General features: G+C 41.6%; 2 protein-coding genes and 1 long non-coding RNA gene across 10 annotated transcripts; 1 reads left to right on the forward strand and 2 right to left on the reverse strand.

Moving 5' to 3' along the window:
* The first annotated feature begins 332 nt into the window (after nt 1–332).
* ift22 (intraflagellar transport 22 homolog (Chlamydomonas)) lies at nt 333–8,414 on the forward strand. Of its 2 annotated transcripts, none has more exons than XM_037275443.1 (5): nt 333–406; nt 7,230–7,312; nt 7,436–7,522; nt 7,594–7,796; nt 7,871–8,414. In XM_037275443.1, the coding sequence occupies exons 1-5, from the start codon at nt 404–406 to the stop codon at nt 8,017–8,019; spliced, it is 525 nt and encodes a 174-aa protein (XP_037131338.1). In that variant the 5' UTR covers nt 333–403; the 3' UTR covers nt 8,020–8,414. The 2 variants fall into 2 exon arrangements, with proteins under 2 accessions (XP_037131338.1, XP_037131337.1); XM_037275442.1 differs by lacking the exon at nt 333–406 and adding an exon at nt 6,649–7,083.
* On the reverse strand, nt 337–22,540 carry LOC119136690 (outer dense fiber protein 2-like). Of its 7 annotated transcripts, none has more exons than XM_037275330.1 (17): nt 22,303–22,536; nt 6,167–6,323; nt 5,927–6,047; nt 5,716–5,847; nt 5,570–5,644; nt 5,309–5,380; nt 5,088–5,204; nt 4,828–5,013; nt 4,653–4,762; nt 4,018–4,540; nt 3,733–3,828; nt 3,490–3,594; nt 3,173–3,331; nt 1,495–1,583; nt 1,205–1,418; nt 860–952; nt 337–778 (listed from the first exon to the last, which is right to left on the reverse strand). In XM_037275330.1, the coding sequence occupies exons 1-17, from the start codon at nt 22,391–22,393 to the stop codon at nt 611–613; spliced, it is 2,508 nt and encodes an 835-aa protein (XP_037131225.1). In that variant the 5' UTR covers nt 22,394–22,536; the 3' UTR covers nt 337–610. The 7 variants fall into 7 exon arrangements, with proteins under 7 accessions (XP_037131225.1, XP_037131226.1, XP_037131227.1 ...); XM_037275331.1 differs by lacking the exon at nt 22,303–22,536 and adding an exon at nt 6,584–6,660; XM_037275332.1 differs by lacking the exon at nt 22,303–22,536 and adding an exon at nt 6,500–6,596.
* LOC119136746 lies at nt 10,007–13,084 on the reverse strand. The gene is made up of 2 exons (XR_005100793.1): nt 11,351–13,084; nt 10,007–11,295 (listed from the first exon to the last, which is right to left on the reverse strand). It is a non-coding gene; the product is annotated as an uncharacterized LOC119136746 (long non-coding RNA).
* Nucleotides 22,541–23,529: the final 989 nt, after the last annotated feature.

The following is a 23,529-nucleotide window of genomic DNA, read 5'->3' on the forward strand; positions in this document are numbered from 1 at the left end:
CTGTTGAGCAAACCGTTCTCGATCCGTTCAGTCCTGGAAATGTTTGCCTTTTTAAAGTTCTGTATAGAATTTATAATTGAAAAATTTAACGTTGGTTGACTAGAGTAACTAGACACATTATCTAATCACCATTAACCAGAACTGGTGTCATACTCAAGATACTTTTGAAATCCAAACTACATGGTTCGTCCCGAATCCTCAGCAGCTCTGTAATCACCAGTCCATTGCTCAATATTCATTCAACACAAAAACACAACAAACAAAATTTGTAGTAATAGTACAGAGCACATACAGACAAATCGCCATTCACAGGAGTCTTTCATGATCATGCTTCAAGAAACCTTCACTAACCAAACATGTGGAAAACATCCTAAGAGAGAGGACCCGAACACCGAGCTTCAAAATGGTGAGACAGAATTGTTACGGTGTATTAATTTTTTTAGTCAAGTTAAGTTTATTTATATAGCCCTAAATCACAGGCAAGTCTCAAAGGGCTTCACATGTACAAAAAATTGACAATTATTCTCGAACCCTGATCTTAAACTCCCACTTAAACTTACACTTTGCTTCCTCGAAAAGTAATAACAATAAATAGCACTTGCTGAAAAGGTCATTTCATAAAAGTTGAAGACCAAAAAGTGGATATTTGATCTTCAAATATCATCAAGTAAGAGTTTTTGAGAAAGTCCACGTAGTTCTGCATGTTCTTCTTATGGCTCTCGCACTTGTCCAGGCTGAACTGCAGCTCTTTGACACGCGCCTCAAATTTCTTCTCCGCCTAAATGGGCACAGACATCTCAGGGTTTAATGTAATTAAGCACATATGTGGTGTGAGGACGAGACGAAGTCAGGTTCTCACCGTCAACTTGCTCTGACGGAGAAGCCTCAGCTCATTAACGGTGATCTGAAGGGCCTCGTCTTTGGACAAAACTTGCTCTTTGAAATTTTTTACCTAGAAATGTAACGATTATTATTATTCATTGTGACGGTAGGGTAGTGGTGGCCAATATAATCTCAACTATATTTGTAATAAGTTTCTGGACTGTACCATTTGTGTTTCTGGGATTAGGGTTAGAAAAAGACAACAACAAAAATGGATTGGTGTTAGTTAGATAGGTGTTAGTTTTTTTTAGCTGGCTACTTCCTGGTTCAGAAGATGAGGTAACATTCTGGGGTTGTTGGTAGTCTGCTTGCATCCAAGTACCTGTTCTTTGAAATTCAACAAGTCTCCTGAGCATTGTGCCAACTGCTGGTTGATCGCTTGGCATTCAGACATCCGTTGCTCCAGCTGGCGTTCGAGGTCTGTGCATCGGGTGGAGCTTTGCTCAAGCAGCTGGTTGCTGTGGCAAAGAGCCTGCTCCTGAGTCTCCAGCTTCTGCTCCAGCTTCAGCTTTTCTCGGCGCAGCTCCTCCAGCGTCCTAAACGAATATTTAGGAGTCAGGCTTCATGTGCAAGTTGCAATTTGGTTTAGTTGAGTCTTTGGGGTTGCCTTACTTTTGTAGGGTGTCCACTTGTTCTTGCAGTTTTGAACTGGACTCTCTCAGCTCTGTAGTGGATTTCACCAAATTCACTTGAGTCTGCAGCTGTTATTTCAAAAGGTAGATGTTATCAGTTACAAATATGAACTGCGTGTATTAATCTATTAACCAATTTTCTTCAGTTGAAAAATGTCTCTTCAATTGTAAATACACAATCACAACTAATAAAATTATGACATTTTGTTTGGTGTAGAGGTTCTGTATAACTCCATCCATCCATCCATTTTCTGTACCGCTTCGTCTCCACGGGGGTCGCGGGCGTGCTGGAGCCTATCCCAGTGAACATCGGGCAGTAGGCTGGGGACACCCTGAACCGGTTGCCAGCCAATCGCAGTGCACACAGAGACGAACAACCATCCGCACTCGCACTCACACCTCGGGGCAATTTAGAGTGCTCAATCGGCCTGTCAAGCATGTTTTTGGGATGTGGGAGGAAACCAGAGTGCCCGGAGGAAACCCACGCGGGCTCGGGGAGAACATGGAAACTCCACACAGGGAGGGTCGGAGGTGGAATTGAACCGGCACCCTCCTAACTGTGAGGCGGATGTGCTAACCAGTGCCTCACTGAGCCACCTCTGTATGACTCATTTATTTGACATTTAGAATGACCTTTCAAAATGACCGAGATGTATTGCCTTTTTTATTTTGATTGTATAAGAGAATGAATAATGGATCAACTGATAATATATTGATATTATTTTGTTTTAATTATAACAAAAATCTTAAAGATAAATCATATTAGATATTTTGGATTTTATGCATTAAAGTTTTTCGGAAAAGGGTGGAATGCCCTCTCCGGATCGGAGATGAGATCCTGCCCCAAGTGGAGGAGTTCAAGTATCTTGGGGTCTTGTTCACGAGTGAGGGGAGGATGGAGCGCGAGATCGACAGGCAGATCGGTGCAGCGTCGGCAGTAATGCGGACTCTGTACCGATCCGTCGTGGTAAAGAGAGAGCTGAGCCAAAAGGCAAAGCTCTCAATTTACCGGTCGATTTACGCTCCTACCCTCACCTATGGTCACGAGCTATGGGTCGTGACCGAAAGAACGAGATCCCGGATACAAGCGGCCGAAATGAGTTTCCTCCCAAGGATGTCCGGGCTCTCCCTTAGAGATAGGGTGAGAAGCTCGGTCATCCGGGAGAGACTCGGAGTAGAGTTGCTGCTCCTCCACGTTGAGAGGAGCCAGATAAGGTGGCTCGGGCATCTCATCAGGATGCCTCCTGGACCCTGGGGATGTGTTCCGGGCATGTCCCACCGGTAGGAGACCCCGGGGACGACCCAGGACGCGCTGGAGAGACTATGTCTCTCAGCTGGCCTGGGAACGTCTTGGGATCCCCCGGGATGAATCTGGATGAAGTGGCTGGGGATAGGGAAGTCTGGGAGTCCCTCCTAAAGCTGCTGCCCCCGCGACCCGACCCCGGATAAGCGGAAGAAGATGGATGGATTAAAGTTTTCCAAAAATGTCTACATTTATTATAATGACCCAGTTAAGTTATTTGTCTATGAAATTATTTTATTTAAAAAAATACTGAATCAAATTCTACATTAGACTGATTTTGTCCCTAAAATCATTTCACGTTCTCTTGCCCCATGGTGATGGGCCCAAGGTGTCCAATTAGTCCCTTCCTTACTACCTCATTCTGCAGATTCTTAATATCCTCTGCCTGTTCTGAGCACTTCCTCTCGGAGGTTTGCAGCTTCTCCTGGCAAGCGAGCAGCTTCATCTCGGTCTCTTTCAGCATTTTAGGTAAATGCTGCAGCTCTTCCACGCGAACCTGCAGCTGCTGTCTCACCTGACAGAGGGTTAGACTAAAGTCTCATCAAACCTGATTGATGGGCTCCGCTCTGCATGTCGCTTAAAAATGCCATTAATACATTTAAGACATCCTAAAATGGTCGCCAGCCAATCACAGGACATATTTGGTAAACAACAGAAAAAAAAAAAAAAAACCTCATCAGCTTTTGAATATTCTCCATCTTCCATTCTCTGACAATCCTGTGATAGGTTTTGAAACTGAAGCCTCGCATTGCTCAACTCTGCTTCAAGTGCTGCAACCTGAAGAAGCACAGAGTTCAAATTATTAAGCCATTTGTTTTCAATCATTATCCTATCTGACGTCAAGCGAGGGGTGGGGTGAACCCAGAATTTGATGCGGACCAATCACAGGTCAAACACTCTCATTGTCATACTAACCTGGCTTTGAAACTGTTCAACAATGCGGTCCTTTTCACCCGACATACTCTTCTCTTGGACCAGGGCTGCCTCACATTCAGCAAGTTGCTCCTCCAACTGGGCAAAGGACAGCCGTGACACACACACACACACACACAGATTACGTAGATTTTGTGACACTTTTAAAGGTGGCACATTGTGGAAAATTGACTTATAGGAATAGATATAAATCAACGGTGTCTCTTGAGCACAAAAGTTTGCACATCCCTCGGTTTGATTTTAGAGGTGTGTCCAACCGAGTTGTACCTTGAGCGTGGCGTAACTGCCGCTGTCGTTCTCCTTTTCCACTTCACAGCTTTGGAACTGCTGCGCCACACCGTCATGTCTCGCGGGGATATCCACCGTCTCCTCCACTCTCTCTCCTTGCGGCTCCTCCCTTTCGGAGCTGCACCCCCTAGCTTTCTCCATTGCCCTCTTCTTTCGTTTTCTTGTCTTTTCCTGCCTCTCTTCACGTTCCTTCTCCCACTCTCTCCTCTTCTTCTCACCCTCCGCCCTTTCCTTCACCCATTCCTTTTCCTGGTCTTCCCACTCCCACCTTTCCTTCTCCCTCTCCGCCCTTTCCCTCACCCCTTCCTTCTCCCGGGTTTCCCACTCCTCCTTCTCCCGGTCTTCAAACTCTCTTCTCTCCTTCTCCACCTTTGCCTTCCCCCAGTCTTCCTCCCTATCCTCCTGCTCCTTCCTTTCCTTAAATTCCTTTTCCCATTCCTTCACCATTGCTGTCTGCCTCTGCATGTCCTTCTGAAGTCTTATTGGGATGCCGATGACTTGCCTTCAAGGATCAAAGTTAAAGGAGACATATCAGTGTTTCTGTCAGCAGAAGTCTAATGTAATGCTTTTTTTATGCAACTTCAAACAAATTGAATAACCAAGTCCTAACTTACTTTTGCAGTAACTCCACGTGAGCAGTTAGTTTGTGCTTGTCCTCGGTCAGCTGCTCTTTCTCCAGCTTCCACGTCTCACTCTTTTCTTGGAGAGTTGACAGCTGGGCGTGCTGCTCCAGGATAAAAAATGTTTCCAGTCTGCGACGAGAGTCAAGAGTATGGACAGCGGTCTCACCTTCTCCTGCAGCTGACTCAAGCATTTGTTGAGGGTGGCCTCGAAGCGCTCGGCTTTCTGCTTGTGCACACGCGAGGCCTTTTTGAGGGCTTCCTTCTCCTGCGAGGTCTGCTCGGTCAGAGCCGTCAGGGACGCTTTCAGGTCGTCTATCTCTGCCTTGTGTTGAGTCAGGGATCGCTCAAGTGTCTAGAAAAGGAGCATGTGGTACAACATGATGACTTTAGGGGCGGGGAGGGGGGAACAGATTGAGAGCTTCTTACCCGCACTTGCACGGTCAGTCGATTGTTTTCCGCCTCCTTGTTGCGAAGCTGCCCCTGTATACGGGCGCGAGTGCCTTCTGCATATTTAGCTATGTTAAGAGCACTTTTGATGTTCTCCTGTGGTCATCGGAAATGAGAAGGAATTTTTAAATAGGGCTATTTTTCCATCAACCTTTGAGCCGAGTAAAAGACAATGAAAACACATACAGTATTACGCTCACCTGTTCCTTTTGCTGCAGAAACATCAGCTCCTCCGCCCTTTTTTCTGTTACATCAAGGTCACCTTTTAGAAGCTGCAGAGGATAAATACAACAGATATGACACACTACCTGGACAAAGGTATTGGGACACAAGGCTATATCATCTAAATGTAAAGTATATGTGTTCCCTTGGAAGATTTTGGAGTGAAAAACTATTTTGAACATCTGCCTCACAGTTTTGAGATTCTGGCTTTACTTGTGTGCTTTCTTCGAATAACACACCTGATTTTCACGTTCAATCTGTAGGATTTTAGTCAGCAAAGCATCAATCTTGGTGCTCGCATCGATGCGATTAGCCTGGTTATACAGAAAAAAAACATTTGTAAACTTTCCATGAAAGGCTGATCATCAAATGCATAACCACCAACCTCCTCATCCAGAAGCTGGTTCAGTCTTTTTCGCACAACCTGGTTGAGTTGACGAAAGTCCTCCATCTTCTGGAGCAAAAGTCCTCTCTGCTTCACCATGCGCTGTTTGTTGACTGCGGATGGTTGTGAATCCTTTGATAAACCAGAAGCGAAAACATGAGGGATCTGCAGTACTTTGTTTGCTCTGGACACAACGCAAGTCGAAACATACTTTCAGGACGTCTTTGAACGACGCAATCTGCATGGCTGCAGAGATGATGGCAGCTTCGGCATCCAACAGTCTCTTCATGAATGATCCAAATCCTTTGTCATTGTCATCAGTATTACGTGGACTATATGGAATATGGAGCAAAAGAATAGCCGAGGGTCATTTTTGAGGCCACTTGTGGTTGTCACTCCACAATGACAGACTTCTGAGTACGCATGCTATGTATGTATGCATGTTCCTCACCAGTGGATCTCAACCTGTGGAGTTCTGTTGCCACTAGAGCTCATCCAGATGGTCTTGGGGGCTTCATGAGAGCTTTCGAGGCCTCCACAAGTCAGTGTCACACCAAAACTGCAGCCAGGAGGCTGACTCTGCCGTTCATCCTCGGGACACATAATACCTGTCATGAATGCAAGAATAAAAAAAGACACCGAACATTGTAAACATGCACTCAGTTGAATGAAAGTATTATCGTTTGTGTCGTCAAGGGAGATGAGCGAAGCGTGGTGTAACGCCCTCCCAGCCGCCCCTTTATGACGTTTAAACATTTCATTTAAATCAAATTGTGAACCTTACCGTACACAAGTAACCGCGTAAGCGACAGCTTCGCTATAATCAATTGCTAATAAGCAGTATGTTGTTAATAAATACATTACTCACGGATTTGGTTTCGTTTCGTATGGCGAACACTCCAAAACACCCGCCCACTTCATCAAGCTCGGTGATTTGAAGGTGATTGGCTAGTCGAGGGACCATACCGTTACGTCACGACTTTCCCTCGTCTTCGATTCGTTTCACAGGAGGAAACGTAGGCGGTGCTTCGCTGTCTTTAATTCCCTGACAACCAATGAGCAGACAGCGACGCAGCCATTGGCTGAAACCATAGAAACTAAACGGAAGTTTACAGTCGCGGGATCGGCTAACAAGCAAAGCTACAAAGATTTACGAGTATTTGTTTTTATTTTGTTATTTTCTACTAGCTGAACGTTTCAAAATTAACATTGAATCAACATACAGGCGTATATCACTGACGCAACTGACACTTGCTGAAGAAAACGCGCAGCTGTGGCTTAAATCGCAGTTAGCTTGACGGCTAATGCATCTCGAGCCTTGTCACCACAATGTTCAAAGCTAAAATACTGCTAATTGGGCCAAATGAGGTAAGTAAATATACACAACGTAGCTGTTAGTTCACATGTGTTCGGTTATAACTGCAGTAAATGACAAATCAATAAACACTACCCACATTTTCTGTAAATATGTAATGGACCTCTCAAAATTTGTAATGCAACGATTTCCATTTCAGAGTGGCAAAACCGTCCTCGCAAATTTTCTCTCGGACGCAACAGAAAACGTGGGAGGCGAATACAGACCCACTCAAGCAGTCAGGTACGAGCTACATGACAATCCACAAATGTCAACAACTTTCTTGTTTGAGGTACAAGTAATTGCATTAATATATTAATAGTGGTAGTTTTCTGATGTTTTGTATTTATATATTTTTGTTTGCAGGATACTAGAATTTGAATCACAACTGGATGGTTATGGTGATGTAAAATCATGCGAGGTTGAGCTCTGGGACTGTTCCGGCGACTTCAAGTGTGTTCAATAAACCTTTATATCACTTAATTCCCATCATGAAGATACATTTGATGTTACAACCTTTTCAGATTTGAATCATGCTGGCCTGCGCTTACCAAGGACTGCAGCGGTGTGGTGATCATTTTTAACCCCGACGTTCCCAGCCACTTGAAAGAAATTGAGACCTGGCACTCGATGTTCATCTCCTCGCAGGGCTTGCAGGACAGCCAGTGTCTGCTCATTGCACATCACAAGCCCGGCAGTGCAATAGAAGAAGGTCGACTGCCTTTAGGTAATCTCTTTTCAAAGCCTTCTATATTTTAAATGAAGTAGGCCTCACAAATGTTTTTGTTTTTCTGAATGCAGCTTCACAGCTGAGCAGGCTTCCACTCATTCACTCTGAAATGGAGGAAGAGCCCGAGGACCTGAGGCGAGCTTTCTGCAGATACTTGGGGAAAGTTGTGAATACACTTTCAGAAAGTCGGGAACGGGAGGAGATGTCCATCATCACATAGCAACAAAATATCTTGAAAAATATCAGGTAGTTTACATTTTTATTCCCTTGAACATATCCTGACAAAGACTTACTGTACATATACTTTTTTATGTTGTTTAGAACAGGGGTCACCAGCCTTTTTGAAATTAAATTAATATATATAATATCCATTTGCAACACTACAACTCAAGCAAAGTCAAAGGGAAGACAGAATAGTAAGGACAAAAACAACTGTAATAGTTCACCTCTATAAATCTATAAAATTGTTTACACTTTCAGTCACTCCTACAACATTTCTTGGAAATCACAATCTCCCTTTACTGGTGAGCTAACTGTTGCCTGCTGGTGACCCTTGGTGGAGAACATTATATCATAAACGTGATTGTAAATAAATATACTATGTAGACTATGCGACATATTTTTGTTATGATTTACAAGTAATCATCCACCATTTACATAATCCAAAGTACATATCCTCATAAGACATCTTCGGAAGCTTTAGCCAAAAATTGATTACATCGGGCCAAAGCACATTTTCTCACTTGCTGGGGCGATTTTGTGACGGTTTGGTGAAACTGCTAGATAGGGCTTTTCAGCATCCTTTAATGTGTTGAATAAATTGGTTTCTCACTTCATAAAGAGAATACACTCTATATCTAGAGTGCCTTTTACATGTGACATAGATGAGGTGAATGAGTCATTGTTTCAAATGGGCAGACGGGAAGACAAAAAAAGAGCTGAGTGTGACTAAGATAGCAAATATTAATTTTGTTATGATCTGAATCTATACGAGTCAGATAACCTCTATTAGATTTTCCCAATGGCACACATACACACTTGATATGATCAAATGGGCCAGCAATCGTTTGGGTTAGTCAAGGAAGCTTAAAGGTCGTCGTCTCTTAACCTCTCGTTGCAATTTCCGAATTGGCTCTAGGCATATCTTCTATCACTATCATCATCAAAGTAAGACTGTCGGAAACAGACTAGGCGAGCAATATCGCAAATGGATTCAAGCATTATTTTTTTTTTATCCGTATGCATACTGCAAGAGATAATACTAAAGAGGATTGTTTGCATAGCCTCATACCTCTGGAAATGTGATTAACCAGTGTCTTATCTTTTAATTGTCACTGCATGAATGGATTCTTCATATTGGAGGTCCGACATCAACTGCTTTCCAATACTGCTTTTGTGTTTGCAAGAGCTCTACTTAAGTATATTTGGAAGCGCTTGTCCATTTATCATTTATCTGTTTGTTTCTTTGCTAACTCCTGCGGTAATTCTTATATGACTATTTTTCACATTAGCATTGTTTTTTTTACTTTTAAACTTTTTTCATTTTTTTTAATGGATTTTTTTACCCTCCAAACATAGCAGGTCAATTTGATACCCAAACAGCTTATTTTTAGTTTCATCGGACTACAGCACCTTCTTGGGCCACTTCAATATTTCACTTCTTTTTTTGGCACAGCATGAATCCCAACTGTTTTCGGGCAATTAATATCCAAATTGCCTTCAGATGATTGCTAAGGTCTTGCCATGTACTTTGAGGCTGCTTCCTTACCTCTTTTTCCGGTGATGATCCTCACTCCATGAGGTAGGATTTTGCATGGAGCGCCATTGCGAGAGCAATCAATGGTTATTTTGTGTGTCTTCCACTCTGAAATGATGGCGCTATTAGATGCCAGCTTCTCACTGTTAGGGTTTGCACCCTAACACTCACCAGGCCTTTTGATGACGGTATTGCACATTCCAGTCTTGTGCCTGTCTATAGTCCGCTGACAACTGTTTGGCAGCTCTTTAGTCTTTCAGATGGTGGTATCAAAACCGGACGTTATGTATTAGATATTCCTTGAACAGGTATGCTTCACATGCACGATGTGATGAGATTAGCAGTGCTAATAGGCTGATTGTCCACAGCTATGAGTAGGACAAAAAAAATAGAAGGTACCACTCTATTATACTAGTTGTAATTAGACAATTCAGCGATTTCATTTTTTTCAAACTCATTTTATTGACATGTAAGAAGCAAAAGTTACATTTTTCATGGGATGGTGACGGGCGGCGTATCCGTTGCCATTTCGAGGGGGCCTAACTCCGGTTCCTGCTGAACTGAGCCAGTGCTTGGTGAACATCCAACTGTTATCAGCTCAGTAGGCACAGGAGGTTGAGCCCAGACAACCGCGCACCGCCGCCTGTTTGCCACTAGGGGGAGAGGTAGAGCATACGCAAGCAAAACTTGCCACCGTGGCCAGGTTTCCCTGGAAATTGTAACTGGTGGTCGGTCATTCCCAAACTGTGCCGTGTCATCAGGTGTGCTGTGGGAAATTTCACTTCACTTGTCCCAAAATAATTTCCCACCTTTGTTTATCTGGCATGCTATAAATGAGTTGTGACAGGCAGCACAACTATTTGCTCTTCCACTCTATGGCAAATGTTACATAAAGTTCGAGTAAATTGAAACATCTTTCAACTAACATTTTTTGGGTTTTTTGGCAAATACTTTTTATTTTTGTATTTTTTTTATTTTTATTGATGGTATTTATTCCTCATTATAGCTCTAATGTGATGAACATGTCATAGCTTTCCATCTATAGAAAAGAACATAAAATGGATTATTTCCTCACGTTTGGCTTGGATTTCCCTCGGTTGTTGGCTGCGAGCTTTTTCACTGCTCCTTTTATGACAAATACCTTACATAAGAGTATCAGCAGCGTTGCGGTCGAAGTGGCCGGGATTCGTAAAGCTTTACATTCACAGTAAACAAACACACACACACATGTCACCTTGGATGCAGCTTCCGTTGTTGACCACCCAGATAGCAATTGCGCTCAGAGTTCACAATTACGCTGCTACTTGTTTCCCTCGCCCCCGATGAGACATTTCCTGTATTTCCTTCCGGTGTGTGACTCAGCCATCCCTCCTTCTATGCTCTGCCATACTGCAGCTTCTTAAGCCAACATGTCCCAAAGAAGTCCAAACAAAGCCCAAAGGACACTCTTAAAGCAGCCTTAACAGAACTTTTTAAGCCTCACGTCCTCTCAACATTTCCACCCAACTTGACCTGGATAAAACAAAGCCCATCACATACTTTTAAAGCAGTCTTTACGAAACTCGTATGCACTTCAATATACTGAATTAGCAGTAACAGTCATAGTAAAGAACCAATTGGTACTTTTAGATCATTTTTTTTATTAATACAACTTTTAAAGCCACAGATCCCTTTCACCATCTTGACAGTTAGCACCAGTCAGATTTTTAATCTACACCTTTCAATGCTTTGACAGAGTTGCTCCCCCCCCCCCCCCCCCCCCCCCATACACACACACACACACACACACGCACACACACTAACACATTAAAAAAAAAGTCAAATGCTTTTTTTTGCTACTATAGCAGTCGACTGGGCAACGTGTAGCGCCTAACTTCATAATAGTTGATCCCACGTTGACTCTTTGCAGCTGTTACAACAGCGGCGCTTCAAAACGCTGGAAAGGCTCGCGAGAAGCGGAACTTAGCCACTGTGAACACAGGATTTTCTACTGAACTGTTCACGGAGCAAGCTAAGTCCTGCGCCTCGTCCAAACTCTTGAGGCATCCAGATGGTTTGTGCTACAGTGTGGCATATTATTCCTATTCCCAAAAGCCTTCAAATGGAAGATTTTCAACAACAACTTTGTCATGGATTGCCTAAATTATAGGCAGCAGTTTGGGAATGTCGCTGTAATGTTGATTAGTGAGCCTCGCGCACGAACGTGATTACAAAAACTCCAAAAGCTGCTTTCTAAATAAATCCCTGACAATTACAATTTAAATTTACAAGGTATTATTACTACACCATTAAATAAACTAATTTTCATCAACTTTCCAAAGTTTGTCCACCCCATGTTAGAGCCAACATTGTCTCTTGTCCATTTTACGAGAATAAACATTTTAAGTACCTAACATTTAATATGTTGTATACCAAAATTCCCCACCTAAATGTTCTGTGTTAAAAAAAAAAAAAAAGGGAATATGTTCGATACAGTCGAGGTGTACCTAATGTAGTGGCAGCTGAGTGCATTCTGTTCCGGTTGAGATTGCCGTGTGCGTTACAGTTGTAACCGGTTGGAAATCCCTGGCAATGTGATTTTCATTACATCAAAAAAACAAATCACTCTGCCAGGAATCCCTCCGACTAAACCGGCCTCCTCCCACAATCCTGCTCGGCAGACAGCAACCTCCAGCCAACATCCGTCCACACCTAAAAGGATAAAAAAAAACAGACCAAAGAAAAGATGAGGAGAGAGAACAAAGTGAGCACTGGAGTGGCAGATGATCCATCTCCTCACTTGTTCATTACAGCACACACACAGACTTAAACCCCTTTTGAAATGTTGACACTTGGACACACACAAAGCACACCTCTCCACCTGAATAAGCACAACTCTGTGTAAACTCTGTCAACATGAACTGTACTGTATGTGAATGGTGGATCCGGTTTGCATACCCCTAGTTTATTCAAATGCGAGACAAAGTTTTTCTTAACAGCTCCTGCAAAATTAGGCGTCTTGAGTTGGCACTACTCCCCCTCCACTAGACATGCCTTAATAAAAACCTCAATGGACTTTTGGATTCTTTTATAGCAGTTTTTTATCAAACTTCATAAACCACACCCTTTATGACCAATAAAGAGTTGGTGCACATCCTCACTTCTGCACACACCCTAAATACTCCAAACTAAGCCCGATAGATAGCAGTCCATAAAACTTCAAAAGCCACGTACCTGACTCAAGAATAACACGAAATATCCTACTAATTCTACTAAAGTATGATGAGAGCAAATCCCCAATTGTATCTATTCCCCCCCCCTCACATCTGTCCAAATGATCACATACACAAGTCATCAGCAGCAACACAGGGAACATAAAAAAAAGTATCTTCATCATATTTTGGATCAGCTAATGATGATGAAATAAAGACATGAGTATCAAAGTGACCTTTTTCCCCTCCATCCTGCTTCCAGTTGTCTGCCATTTCCCCACAGTTCTATTGAAGGCTTGAGGCTTAGCTCATTGCTTAATATTTATTGCCACCCCCCTGCCCCACTTCTCTTTCACAGCCCTCATATGAGCAATTCTCCAAAGCGCTCGGCAGCTGTTTTCTATGAAAACTCCGTGCTGCTGCTGGCGGCAGATAAAGCGATGTAAAGGTAGCAGCGAGCCTCGTTCGATGAGAGCAAAAAAATAAAAGCGAGTAATGTTTGCGATGAAAACATAACCTCAGATGAACACTCGTGTGGCTTTATACACACTCAATGTGCAAACAAGATACGGCTTGCAATATTGCGCCACAAAGCGGGTTTGCTTTCCTGGCCCGTACAGGTCGCGAAATGGAAAAAAAACACAGAAGTCAAAGAAGTGACGGAAATGAAATGAGTTCAGTTGTAAACTGCTGCAATCTTTGGAAATCCACATCATAATTGGCTGACATTGTGTTTCTGTATTAATTGCAGAGACTAAAATAGCAAAAGACACTTTGGTGTAGCACTGCTGTCAAAAATGCTCCTGTGCAAATTTTAATGATAGTGACAAAAAAACAAAAACAAAAAAGACATGACATGATCTCCTAAAAATTAAACTTTCATTTGGGCTCTAATACTCCTTCATACCGGTCGAAGCAAAGCTGTATGAATGGAAACAGTTTTGGGAAAACCTGCAAAAACGTCACTATAATATCAAATAGTGTGTTGGCAGCGTTTTGCGTACACTTTGTTCTCACTAACGTCTCAGTCCTCTGTCGAGTTTATCAGGATCCGCAAGTGGTTGACAAAAACAGCCTCAGGCGGGCTTGTCGTTTCGGGGCTCGGCTCCGTCACGGGAACTCAATGATCCTCTGATGACTGCGTTTGCATGTCTCTCACGCTCTCTCTGTCTCTGTGTGGTATTTTTGGACAGTGATGTGCTCTGACGCCGTCCCACTGTACTACATTCATGGGCACGCAGCCATACAGATTGGCCACACCTAAAGTAAAACGCTGCCTAACAAAATGAAATGTGCATTGATTTTAAACCCGCACCCCTGAGGCTTAATTAATTGTCTTTCAGACATAATCACGTGGCAATGGTGGAATAAAGTTGTCACATTTCAAGCAGCATTCAGCATTGCTAACTGCTAGCTTGCGGCTGCCCCCAGGCAACAACTTTGTAACAACTACACCAGCCGCCACTGACCTGGAGGGGCTCCAAGCTGCCTGAGCTGCATTTCATTTTCCAATATGAAGACCTTAATTATTTAAGTATTTAATTATTATTGAATTTTATGACAATGAGCTGAGCCATTTTGGACACAACATAAAGGTTCATGTTAAGAATTAAGGAGGACTGTCATTTCTTGCCTTAAGTATCTGTGACTGGTGTCGGCAGCCTCTACGAGTACCCTATATCCTAAAATAAGGCCAGTATCGGCCCGATATCGATATGTGGTATCGGTATTTACCCCAAGAATAATCATGAACCAAACAAGAGGGCTTTGACCTTGGGCCGAAATTATAATAAAGAGTCCCCAGTCCCCTTTTGTATGGCGTTCTGCTTTAACAACACTGAAAACAAAAAGAAAATACAAGCCCATAGAACACAAGGGAACTCGATAGCATCCATTTTTCATTCCAACACCTCCCCATCCTGAGAAGGCCTGGTGCTCATGTTCACCCCCCCCCCCTCCCCTGACTTGAATAACTGTCACAAGTGCTGGCTTGCTCTTTAAAACAGCAGCAAAAGAAAGAAAATGCTCTTGGGTCACACCCGTCGTGCTACATTGCCCAGCCCTAAACACTTGCGCCAAGTTGGGACTTTTAACAAGCCGCCCTCATGACTTCCAAGCAATCCATGCTGCTCATCAGCTCCTCTCCTCCCTCCTTGAAGGGCGACCAGCCAGGGCCTTTCTCTTGTGATTATCCCGTGATTTGAACGGTCGACTCAACACTTTTTTGGCGGCAGGCCAAGAGCCCACAAGATCGGTCTGGGCTTAGCACAGTTCTTATCCTAGGGTGACCTTAGGCTATTTGTAACCTGTCTTGAAAAAAAAGTGGTATTTGATACCGATGCTGTTGTGCCTTTTTTTTTTTTTTTGCTCCTTATGTTCAAAGATTTGGATGAGCATGAAAGGCTTTCATTCCATTTTGACATATTTCTGCTTCAGGCAAAGACAAAAATGGCAGCATAGTCTTTACTTCACCAATGATGTCATTTGTAATGCTTGTCTGTCTCCATATTTGCTACCTATTTGTGACCGACACACGCACGCACACACACACACACACACACACACAAAGAAAAGGAAATACCCTTCACTTAATATATAATTTTTTGGGATGAGTTGGGTTTTTCCTGTGGTTGTTATAAATGCTTGCACTCCAAAGTTACCAGACTGGTTTGTGTCAACAAATCTGCCATGACTCCAAATGGAACATAATGATATCATAATTTTATTCAGGTTCCACGGCTTCAGGCCCCGTGTGCCCAAACAAGTCCAATCACTACCCCCCCCCCTTTTTTTTGTACATGGTGTCAACAACAGTGACAAAGCCTTCATGCGAATGTAATTACAGGTCACGTGGTGGTTCGTATTTGCCTGTGAAATAGACAAAAATAATTTGCTTGAGGTTTGGCTCCTGCTGCCGAATGACTTCAGCAGGAACTCGTCGCTCGCAAAATTTCTAACCGCCACTTCCCGGCAGACTTAAAGCTGAAACGGTTTGCGCAGGCCATTAACTTTATTTAACTCTTAACACGCAACCCGGGCACTGTATGCCGTTTTAAAAGCCCTCTGAGGACCGAGAGTCTTGTATGAGGTCTGAATTAGAAAGGAAAATTACAGCTTTGTGCACTCGGAAACCTTTACAGAAAGGACATCTATAAATAAGAACATAATGCATCTGCCTCGATATACTCAATGCAACCAACGTGTGCTTTTTAATTGCTTGCCTATAAATGGCTCTGTGGATGACCTTCAAGTATCAAATTACACAACCATTTCTTTTGACCTGCCCATTTCCCCAAATCTGTAAGCAAGCTGTTCTGATTTAAGCTAGCCTTTGATTACAGGGCTATTTGTATTCGTCTTTATCTATTTAATTCATAGCCCACAAAGAAACAAAATCAATCAGAATACTGTGTTTAGAGTAGTAGAGGTGCAGTCAACATATTACTGCGAAGAAAATCTTTGACATGGCCATGTATATTATTTTTGTAATTTACCCACAACCTCACTAAAGCCAGTGAAGTGAAAAAAAAATCAAACCTCTTAAGAAAGTGATGAGTGTAGGCGATCTGCTTTAATGCAACCTTTGACAAAAAAGGTAAAAGACCCGAAGCCCAACCACGGTAATCAAACTTTCCCCAACATAAATGTTGCCATAGGAGCTTTACTGGGCTCTGAAAATGCAATAAAAAAAAAGACCCTCTCGATGAATGGAAAAAAAACCCAGAAACAATTCTGTAAACAAGAGCCAAGGGAACACATTTCAGACGAGCTCTATTTTCAATTACCTAAATCGCCTTCAGATTCAACATGTGTATCCTTGAATTGTCGCTGGATACTGCTTTTTAATGAAGGGCATTTATAAAAACTCCAAATGTCTTTGAGCGTGGTTGCTGTATATCAACAACCTTGCCTTTCAAATTCCATCGTGACCTCTTTTGTGTGTACTTCCCACTAAAAGCATCTGCCCTAGCCGACAGCGCCTGGCCATTGTCTCGCTACGCCTCCATTTTATTCACTACAACCCATTTTTTTTAACACAGTGGGACGCAGTATTGCTTTTCTTTTTCCAGACACGCACACACATGACACATTAGGAATCAGCATGTGTTTTTGATTGAGTGAAACAGTAGTGAAAGGAGGATGATTTGCGAATGTTCCGTTTATGACATGATGTAATTGCAATAAGCATTCTTTGTGTTATTTTACTCATAGGCTCCCGCTAGTGATATGAGCTAGAGACAAAACAACCTGATGAATCCTTACTGTGTGACAACCTGACGATACTTGCTTCTCATTGGTCAGCTTCTGTCAATTTTCTTTCAGAGCATGGTTTTAAATACAATTACACTCCACCCCAATAGGGGGAGCTAATGAGCAAAGTGACCCAATGAATCCTTATTGCTACTGCATCATGTTGTACACATATAATACGGTTGCGTAATTGTATTCACAACAGTGAGTTAAACGATAATTACGCTTAACACAAGACGTTAAAGTGACCCGATGAATCGTTTCTGTTATTACATAAAGTCATAAACTGAATCATATTAGGAGAATCTGGCTAAAGATGCTTTTTACTGCACAGTAGCTGTCCATTTTCATTCTCTACAATGCCATAAAAGATAATTACACCTCCAACCAGTAGGAGGAGCTCAGGAGCAAAGCAACACAGTGAATAGACTGGCAGGGAGGACATCCATCTCAGGTAGACAGTTCCCCTACACTTTTCATGCCATCCAGTGACATTCTCACAAATGCAGGAATTTCTGTCCCACCGAATCTTGACTCTTTACTATTTAATTCATTTGACCTAGAGAATGCTAATGCTGGTATCTATGAGTCCTTCCTTAACCCAGATACAAATTACACTCCCTTAAAATCTGTTGAAATGTCATGTGAATATTTTTCTGAAGATATGTTTAACAAACTGTGCAATACTCCTCCTGGCCACTGCCAAACAAATGTATTCTCCACTGTCCACTTCAATGTACGGAGTATCTCTAAAAATTATGATGGTCTAAAAACCTATTTATCAACCTTAACACATTCTTTTTCAGTAATAGCTCTTACTGAAACTTGGATGGTTGATAATACATCTAGCTATCCTCTCTCTCACTACACTCCTATACATTCCTGTAGACCAAACAAGCAAGGTGGAGGAGTCTCACTGTATGTGATTGATAACTTAAATTTCTCTCCCAGAAAGGATTTAAGTGTCAATTTTGACATGACTGTAGTAGAATCTGTGTTTATAGAACTCTCCTCTTGCTCACTTATAAACAACAAAAATGTGATAATTGGATGTATATATAGACCACCAGACTCTGATAAAATCACCTTCAATGAAGCCCTCGACTCTACTCTAGAAATTATAAACAAAGAAAACAAATTATGTGTCTTACTTGGTGACTATAATATTAATTTGCTTGAATCTAAGCAGTCACATACAGCAGACTTCCTGAATACATTATATTCCAGAAACTTTTTCCCTCTTATCAACAAACCCTCCAGGATCACAAGCTCAACGGCCACTCTCATAGACAATATCCTATTTAATTCTCTAGACTACAAGATAACATCTGGCCTTTTGATCTGTGATGTATCCGACCATCTACCTGTCTTCCATCTCATCCACAATGATAGTAGTCCTGAAATCAAAGATCATATTGGAGATCAAATGAAATTCCGCAAATTTACTGAGAAAAACATGGTATCTTTTATATCTATCATCAGCTCTGTGTCATGGGATGAGGTTATCCTGTTGCAAGATGTCAACAAAGCCTATCACTCCCTTCTAACAATACTCACAAATGCATTAGAGTTCTCCTTTCCTTTAACTTCTAGTCGTAAAAATAACTCTAAGGGGAAACCATGGATAACGGATGAACTAAAAAAATCTTCACGTAAAAAAAATAAACTATATAGAAAATCTATTGCAAATCCCATCCCTATAAATATAGAAACATACAAGAAATATAAAAACAGATTTACAGCTTTACTAAGGAAAACCAAACAAACTTACTATGCTGATAAATTTACACAAGCCTCCGGTGACATCAAAACAACGTGGAATCTTATCAACCATTTATTACATCGCAAGAAATCAAAAACATCGACCCCAAATGAGATGCTGGGGAAGAATAGAGCTCATTCAAACCCAATAGATATTTCTAATGGTTTCAATGATTTCTTTGTAAATGTTGGCGCTACCTTGGCATCTAGCTTCTCAACCTCTGATACAAGCCCCTGTTGCCTTATTAAAGGGCAGTTTCCTTCACTCTCCATTCTTGACCCTCCTAGTGTTGAGGAAGTTTACAACATCGTCATGAGCTTGAAAAACTCGGCCCCTGGCCATGATGAGATCAGAAGCATACTTATTAAGAAAATTATTCATTCAATAATAATTCCACTAACACACATTTTCTCCTTATCTTTAAAATTTGGCATTGTACCCCAAGAATTAAAAATTGCTAAAGTCATTCCTATCTTCAAAGCTGGTGAGACTAATGAATATGGTAATTATCGACCTATATCCGTACTTCCTTGCTTCTCCAAGATTCTAGAAAAACTGGTTTACTCAAGATTGGCAAAGCACCTAGAAACAAACAATATTCTCTATAAACATCAATACGGTTTCCGCAAAAAGTTTTCTACTGAGCATGCACTGCTTCAGCTTGCCAACCACATCTCAACGGCTCTTGACAATAAGAAATTCGCTCTTGGTGTCTTTCTAGATTTAAGCAAAGCATTTGATACTGTCGACCATAAGATCCTCATCGCTAAGCTAGAGAGATATGGAGTGAACGATTCTGCCCTGAAATGGTTCACAAACTATCTCGCCAACAGAGAACAATATGTATATATAAATGGTTGTTCTTCCAACAGATCTAAAATACTATTTGGGGTCCCGCAGGGCTCAATATTGGGTCCTCTATTATTTTTGGTGTACATAAATGATTTTTCCATGTCTTGTTCAAATTTTCTTCCTTTGTTATTTGCGGATGATACCAATCTCATTGCCACCCACGAGGATTTTAATTTCCTCATTGCACGTGTGAATACTGAGTTGCACGCTGTTACAAAATGGTTCAAAATAAATAAGTTGTCACTCAATATAAACAAATGTAACTTCATGATCTTCTGCAATATAAATAAATCTTACCCCAAAGAACAGGCCAAAATTTACATAAATAATAACGAAATCCATCAAGTTACTAGCACTAAATTCCTAGGAGTTATAGTAGATAAACACTTAAACTGGTCTGAACACATTGATTTGGTTTGCAAAAGATCCATGAAAACGCTAGGTATCTTACGAAAAGTTTGTCCCTTGGTCCATCCGTCTGCTCATCTCACTCTGTATTATAGTTTCCTCTTTCCTTTACTCAATTACTGCAACATAGTCTGGGCAGCTACATATCCAACATACCTCAGCAAATTACTCATCATACAAAAGAAGTTCCTAAAAATGATCTCTTTTTCAAATAGATATGAACCATCGGCACCATTGTTTAGAAACTATTCATTACTGCCAATTGATAAAGTAAATATTCATCAAACCTGTCTACTCACCCATAAATATATATACAGGAAACACTGTCTTCCAGCCACTTTTCATAATTTCTTCGCATTTGTATCGGAATTACATTCTTATCCTACAAGACAGGGGGACAATCTCCACCCACCGTCCTGTCGAACATCACGCCATCAATACAATATCCATTTTAGAGGGCCCTCACTCTGGAATGAGCTACCAATCCATATTCGATCCATATCTTCACAGGTTGCTTTTAGAAAGCACCTGAAACACCACCTTCTCCACTCATGATCCTACCAGTCCAAAATTACTCCACCGCACTCAGCTGATCCATACTAAGAACATCAACTTAAACCACTATTTATACCCTGATTCTTCCTTGTTTTGTTATTTTCTGTTTGCAGTTCTTCTGCTTCCGCTCAGCTATTTTCTTACCTGGTGTTTTTTGATTGTTTCAACATCACTAAAGTGTCAAATTTTGTTTCTCTTGTTTCTCATTTTGTATAGTGTATTTGTTTATGTATGTATACGTTCACTTTCGTATATATGCATATATAAATATGACGATTTAATATTTAGCTAGTTATGCTTGTGTTTATTCATTGATGTTTATTCATTTATATATATATATATATATATTATTATTATTTTTTTTCTTTCTTAAACACTTGAATAATATTTGATGTCACAGCACTTTGTTTGTTGTGCACTTTGATTATACAGGAGTGGAGCTCCTTACAAGCCCTAGGCTTCGTCTCCCTCCCTGCACTGTTATTTGTTATAATAATATGTGCTAAACAATAAACTAAACTAAACTAAACTAATAGTGACTAGTGTTGCGTTACGCCTTAAATGTAATAATCATGTCATGATGGATCGACAATGATGGATTTAAAATTAATTATATGATGTGAACGCTGTATCTAATGTTAGCGCAGATGCTAATGCTGTGACACCATGCTAATGCGAAGTCACCACAGCAATAAAATAGATTTGAATGTCACCGCTATACGCAAGTGTAACGTCAACATGACCAAATTGCACCGTAATCTGCCTTTCAACACCCAAAACCACAAAGCATCACAAACGCATTTATATTTCGTACATTCTCTTGCGCCTTATTTTGTCATTCACATGTATTTGTTCGCGAAATAAAACCAACTCAGCTGTGTCTCATCTCACTTTTACGCACTGCATCAATTGAGACAGGTTAGGTCTGTTTTTTCTGTCAGGGGTCTGGACTATATATTTTTTTTTCCGAACCGAAAAAGCCCCGATGGCCAATTGTGTATGCACGGCCATGTAACACTTCATGCAGCGAGTCTATTCTGTGACTTTTAAACACACAAAGCCATACAAGTAGTGCAATCTGTACTCAATTCAATCTCAACAAGGTACTCAAAAAGGACTGGACTTAAATTCAATTTTCACCAAGATATACACAAAAACGAGGCGCAGACTTAATTGATAATATTTTGTCATCCATCCAGCTACAACTGACTTTTGGCGCTAAGCAGTGTACACCGCTGTATCGGTCTCATTCATAGAAACAGACTAATTTTGAGGAATTCTGGAAACTGAGAACTTTTTGACGTTTGTCTGACTTACAGTCAAAAAGACGTTAAAAACAAACAGAATGCATCTTCCTGTGTTCTAAACTTGAAGACGATTCACAGCTGACTTTGAGACTGGTTGCCAGTCAAAACAACTAGTCATTCACATTTGCTACTGTGGACAATTAAAAGTATTCAATAGACCTAAAAATCATGTTTTTGGTCACGTGAGAAATCCAGAGAACCTGTCTACACAAGAAAAGGGAAAACTCGCAAATCATCATATTAGTGTGTGGAAAATCAATACCAGGTCTGTAAGGCCATCGGGCTGCAGCGCCAAATGGAATCATTTGCAGAAAATCATATTAAAATAGATTTTTCAGTTTAGAATTGCACTTTCCAAGTTGAAATGTCACTTCTGGTTTTGCACCTCTTCCCCCCAAAAGTATATGCAAACTCCACTCACCTCTATAACCCTGGGATAGTTTATCAAATGAACCAGAGGCATGAAGACGGTGGTACGAGGAGAGGTCCCAAAAAAGGCAACACACACTCATGCTTGAGCAACAGAAGCCCTTCCACAATGTTCCCGGCGCGCAGACGGCTCCAAGCTTTTTTGTTGTTGTTGTTATCGCTCCACCTCCTCCCACTGCTCTTTAAGTTGAAGGGTGTGGACTCCTCGGTCAGCTCCACATCACTTGCACAACTTTGTCTGGTGGAGGGAAAAAAAAACCACACTCAAAGCCACACCCATCTAGAGAGAGCAAGAGTCTAGAAGGCAGGAAGCTGAAGTTCTCTTTAAATAACAGCAGAGGAGCGAGTAAGGAAACTTTTCAAGGCCTTGCTCGTGTTTACTTTTCAAGATGGCCGGCTAAACATGAGATCGTGGCGATAAAAGAGATTACTGTGATCATATTTGAATGTGTTTCTGCTTACACACACACACATGCACACACACACGCATATAAACACACTCCGCAAGCGCACATCCGGCCGCATGCGTGTGTGTTTGAGTAGTTGCCTCCAAGTTGATGGCTCGCAGCTGCTGCCACTGCCGCAACCGCTTTTCCTGTCTGAGTGCGTACGCGCTTTATGCTACGACGCGCTAATCATACAGTACGGCGACATCTGTTTGCCGTTAACCACACACAAGCAATCCCCGAGCTAATGTGCCGTATATTTGATCTCGCTGAAGTTGGAACATAACTTAAGGCTACTTCGGTGGTCGCTTTCATCTTTGGGGTTTTGAACAATGCTCCTATTTTGGGCTCCACCGCTAACAGGTTAGCCCATTAGTCATCGCAGGTCCTTTTCACATCGTTACGCGCTATAAGGTTTCCAGTTCTCCATTAGTGTGTATCAGTTAGGAATCCACTCCGTTTCGGATCGGTTGTCTACATTTTACAGAATCAATGCTAGCTCCTGAGCAGCTAGCCGCTGATAGCTAGCAGCACAGCACCAGTGAAAGCCAAACACCAAACAACTAAATTCCCAGTGTACCTTTTCGCGAGACCACTGTTCAAAGGCGTTCCTCATTAAAATCTGCCTCGTATGTAAGCACTCGACAGAACAAATACCTCAGAAAAAATAACTGTATAAAATGGCAAAATGGTCAAATATATTTTATCCAAGGTTTTCCAGAGTTTCTTATCGATCATTAACAATCACACAATCATAGTCCCACTGAAACCAA

Source organism: Syngnathus acus, chromosome 17, assembly GCF_901709675.1.
Source record: "Syngnathus acus chromosome 17, fSynAcu1.2, whole genome shotgun sequence".
Lineage (NCBI taxonomy): Eukaryota > Metazoa > Chordata > Actinopteri > Syngnathiformes > Syngnathidae > Syngnathus > Syngnathus acus.